This window comes from Orbicella franksi, chromosome 1, assembly GCF_964199315.1.
Source record: "Orbicella franksi chromosome 1, jaOrbFran1.1, whole genome shotgun sequence".
NCBI lineage: Eukaryota > Metazoa > Cnidaria > Anthozoa > Scleractinia > Merulinidae > Orbicella > Orbicella franksi.
The window spans coordinates 14,618,922-14,623,148 of NC_138145.1; the positions used below are offsets into that span (position 1 = coordinate 14,618,922).

The following is a 4,227-nucleotide window of genomic DNA, read 5'->3' on the forward strand; positions in this document are numbered from 1 at the left end:
CCTCTTGCGGAAGGGCAGGGGAGGGGGGGAGGATCGTTAAATTTTTGTAGAGAAGGGGAGGGAGTAGAGGAGGAAGACAGTTTAGAGGAAAAACTAAAGGCCGAATCGTCTCAACCTTGTTCCCAGGGTCTCTTATCTCACCGCCCCCTGGAGCGAGCTCAGCATCAGTTCATTAGAATAACACAGAGGCCTATTAGGGTGAAGCGTAGGGACAATCTGCAGTCCTTCCGCTAATGCCTCACTATCACTCTTCTCGGTTAAGCATGGCAAATTGACTGACTTGACTCGTGGCTCCCGGCCACGCCCAGCTAGTAGTATGTCACCCCAGTATGTGTCTAAAGAAAACTTGAGATTCTCTCAAATACGATTAACATTACAACCAGACCGACTGCGTGTTGGACAACGCTAAATTACAATGTGCAATAGGCTTTTCCGGTTTAACTGTTTTTCCACCTGTCCGCGGTCAATGCAATATGCGCGCCAACAGGTAATTGACTCAGCGGAGCTACACTCAAAATTATTTAGCTTAGTGATCCCTGTGATACTTCGAGAATCATCTAGTGTTTCAATGTTGGCGTTAAGAGCTGGAGACCACTTAATCTTCCACGGCATACAGATATCCGAAATTTCCGGGAATACCCTCTCTCCCCCTCCCCGACTGTAGCTACAACTAAGGGCAATTCAGAAACAAGAAATAATTGTTCCTCGATAGGACAGCTTTAAAAAGCGCATTTCAATCTACTGTCACTACTTTAAACTTGTAGTCGGTTCATGTAAATTGCGAAATGTTGGAAATTTGCGCAAGAGCAGTGAAAGCGTGACTGGGCTGCTCGTACGGTTGTGTGACAACTTTTACTGAGTCTCGAATATCAGCCACGCAGCATGGTTGCCGATATAATAAATACAGATTTATGAGGCCCCTGATTCTTACAGCAGAAAGCTTGGGCTCTTTAAGGCAATGCGGACTGGTATTGAGGGGAATCGACGGCTTTTAGGTATGTTTTCTGCAACATTATCGGGTTAAATAAGTCATATTAATATTTTGTTTATTTGTTTCGGGTCAGACCGTTTCACATCTTGTTTCCAATTTATATAGGCGAAATTTATTTGGAACTTGCCACTACACTTTTAAACTTACACTTTTGATGATCTCGGTTTGATTTTGTTGTTGTACCGGTAATACATTGCCGGATTAACCTCTCGACTTCTTGAACTTGAACGGAGATCGGCTGTTTACCAAATTAGAATAAGGGCGCGAGTTGGATTTGCTTCAAGATATTTCAACTCGATTAATTTACAGTCCTTTAACGTCCTTGATGCTAAACAGTATTCCAAGTTGACCCATTATTGTGTCTTAACGAACTTAAAGCGTTTTGGTGAATCGAAAACATTAAGGTTCCAGGAAATCTCTTGCGTTTGTTATGACAACCATTCACGTGTTGTTTACATTAAGGAAATACACGCGATGACAAACTAGACATGACGGCGGACACAAAATTATACAAAGTTAACGCGCAATGGTTCGAAAACGTCTAACAACAGTTTTTATGCAGTGGACATTATGTTTCTACTGATAGCAGTGAATTGACGGGATTCTAATTAATGATAGCCTTTTACTTTCGCCATTGAAATTGATTTGTCTCTGGTTCGTGCATGATTATTGTGTTATTTGCGCCCAACACATTGACATAGATTTTCGTTTTCCACAAAGGGAAATACTGCGAGTTCGAGCATGCAACTTGGCATGGTATATCTTTAATAATGATATTTTAAGGCTGTAAAGTAAAATAATCGGAAAGTGAGGTATCAGATACATTTTTATGCTGTTAAACATGACCTATATTTTGCCGTTATTTTTCACACACTTCATAGCTGTTTTTAAAATGGTTCGGAAAACCACTATATCAACATATCTGAGATTAGTTTAAAGCGAGGAATAAATTAGAGTGGTTGTTCCACATTTGTGTTAAGTTTGAAGTCAATTGAGTTTATTTTAAGACTTAAGCAGCGCTTCGTCCTCGCACTTTATTTCAGTCATTTTATTACACGAAAAACCACACTTTGACCGCGCTTTCAAATTTTCGCGAATTTCTGAAAAATAAAAATTCGGTGGAACCTTTAAATATGATTTTTTAGAATTAGGTCACCTAAGGGTATCTTTGGGCAAAATATGAGCGATTTGTCAAATAGGACGTTGACCGGCATTTCTCGATCCTAACAGTCAGCCATTCTTAAAGCCTCTCCTTTGATGAAACCTTTTTTAACTCCCGGTGGGTGGGATGAAGTAAAGTGTATATATTGGAACGTTTCAGTAGGCTTGAAGTGGGTACGCACATCAAGAACTGAGTCTTTTTTGAATCTTTCGCCTTTAGAAATGTTCGTATCCAGGAATGTCGTTTCCGTTTCAGAAACCTCAGCCGTGAATTTTATTGTCGGGTGGTGGTTGTTTGCTTATTCAATGAACTGTAATATTTCATCCCTGTTTATAGTCCAGAGTGAAAATATGTCGTCTATATATCGTTTCCAGACGAGCGGTTGAAATGCGCTTTGGCTTAGGATTTCTGCTTCTACCTTACTCATGAAGATGTTAGCAAATGCTACTGCCATCTTTGTGCCCATGGCTGTGCCATGTATTTGGAGGTAGTTTTTTCCAGCGAACTGGAATGAGTTTTCCTGTAGAATTAGCCTTAGCGATTGCTCTAGTAGTGGTGTTGGGATAGGAGGTTTGTTTACGTAGAATGTTTCGTATGCTCTGCATACTGTTTGGATTCCCTCCTCTTGTGGTATGTTCGTATAGAGGCTCGTTACGTCCATTAAAACAAGTATAACGTCCGCTGGGACTTTCGTTTTTTCTATGAAATTAATGAAGTCTGTTGAATCTTTGAGATAAGACTTCTGTTGTTTTGCAATAGGCTGAAGTAGTTTGTCAACAAATGATGATAATTTCTCTGTTGGGCCTTCACACCCTGATATTATTGGTCTACCGACCGGGGTCGGTTTGTGTATTTTAGTAAGGATGTAGAATTCTGGAATGCGAGGCGGTTTTGGCGTTTCACAAAGCCATTTTTTAGTGATTTCGTCTATGTGGTTTCTACGGTAGAGCTCGTTGATGAGTTGTTCAACCCTATGTTGTGTATAAATTACCATGGGTGTTTCAAGAGGCCTGTAGTGGTTTATGTTGTCTAGGTGGATTTGACCTTCTTGTTTTTTGTCTTCTGTATTCATCACAACAGTGGTTGTTCCTTTGTCTGCCTTTTTAATATTAATTCCGCTGTCACGCTTTAAGGCTTTGAGAGCCGCGCGTTCCGCGGGTGATAGATTATTTTTAGGCTTTGTGAGTTTCAAGTCTGCGAGTTCACTCTTCACCTCTTCTAGGTAGCTTTCAAGGGCAACTGATTGTTGTATTGGTGGTTCCCATGTAGATTGTAGTCATCTACAATAATTTGCTTTTGAGAACTCCCAGTTCTTCATGGCGCTGTCAATTCTAAGCCCGCTCATCTCCCCCCCGGGCTTTTGACAGTTTGTTTTGGTGCACAGAAAATCTCCATGGCGGGGCCGTGAGATAAGTGCAGATGTTCCACCCATGGGATAGTATCCAAATGGCATGTTTGTTTTATAAAGATATTGCTCTGTACTCATGAGCACTAATATAACATGAAAAAGCATCTTCTATTTGGTGACTAACTTGTTAAAGATTAATTTGGACTCTTCATATTCATGTACTCTACTTTTTCTGTTAAAGCATATTGAAATATTGATTCATACGTGGTCAAAAGTAATGCACACTGGTCTCCTCAAATACAAACTCACAAACGTGATGTTTGCAGAGAAAACTCCTTGAATGTAGAATCCGTTGTTATTATAAAAATAACAATAACTTACCTCTCAAGGTGCCTTTTAAACATTCTAGGCCCTTTGGTCCTACATTGATTCTCTCGCGTGTGAAAGACCATCATGAATTTTTGGGGGTGGTGCTGGACACAAGCAACTTTACAAAGGGTTAAATCTCAGAAAAAGAATTTACATCTACATTCTTCACTAAGAGTTAATCCTTTTGATGTTTAATAAATCATGCTTTTGTATTTAAAAAGTACCACATTGAATTTATAATTCTTTGTGATAAAATTCTTTGTAATGAAAATTGTCAAATGCCCCACCCCTGGGTAGCCCTTTGAAAGCAAATGCCCCCATGGTGGGGACCTAACCCCTGTGAAATGCCCAGGGGGA

The 4,227-nt window shown here is 40.1% G+C and overlaps 1 protein-coding gene across 1 annotated transcript; it reads right to left on the reverse strand.

Annotated features, from left to right (window-relative positions):
- Nucleotides 1-2,451: 2,451 nt before the first annotated feature.
- On the reverse strand, nucleotides 2,452-3,953 carry LOC145480356 (uncharacterized). Its single transcript, XM_081458673.1, has 2 exons — nucleotides 3,883-3,953; nucleotides 2,452-3,379 (listed from the first exon to the last, which is right to left on the reverse strand). Exons 1-2 carry the CDS (start codon nucleotides 3,951-3,953, stop codon nucleotides 2,452-2,454), a joined length of 999 nt encoding a protein of 332 aa, XP_081314799.1.
- Between the last annotated feature and the right edge of the window lie 274 nt (nucleotides 3,954-4,227).

Coding starts and splice junctions, on each gene's coding strand:
- LOC145480356 (XM_081458673.1), bottom strand. CDS start 3,953: ATGGTCTTTCACACGCGAGAGAATCAATGTAGGACCAAAGGGCCTAGA. Junction 3,380..3,882: donor TTTAAAAGGCACCTTGAGAG/GTAAGTTATTGT, acceptor TGCCCTTGAAAG/CTACCTAGAAGAGGTGAAGA.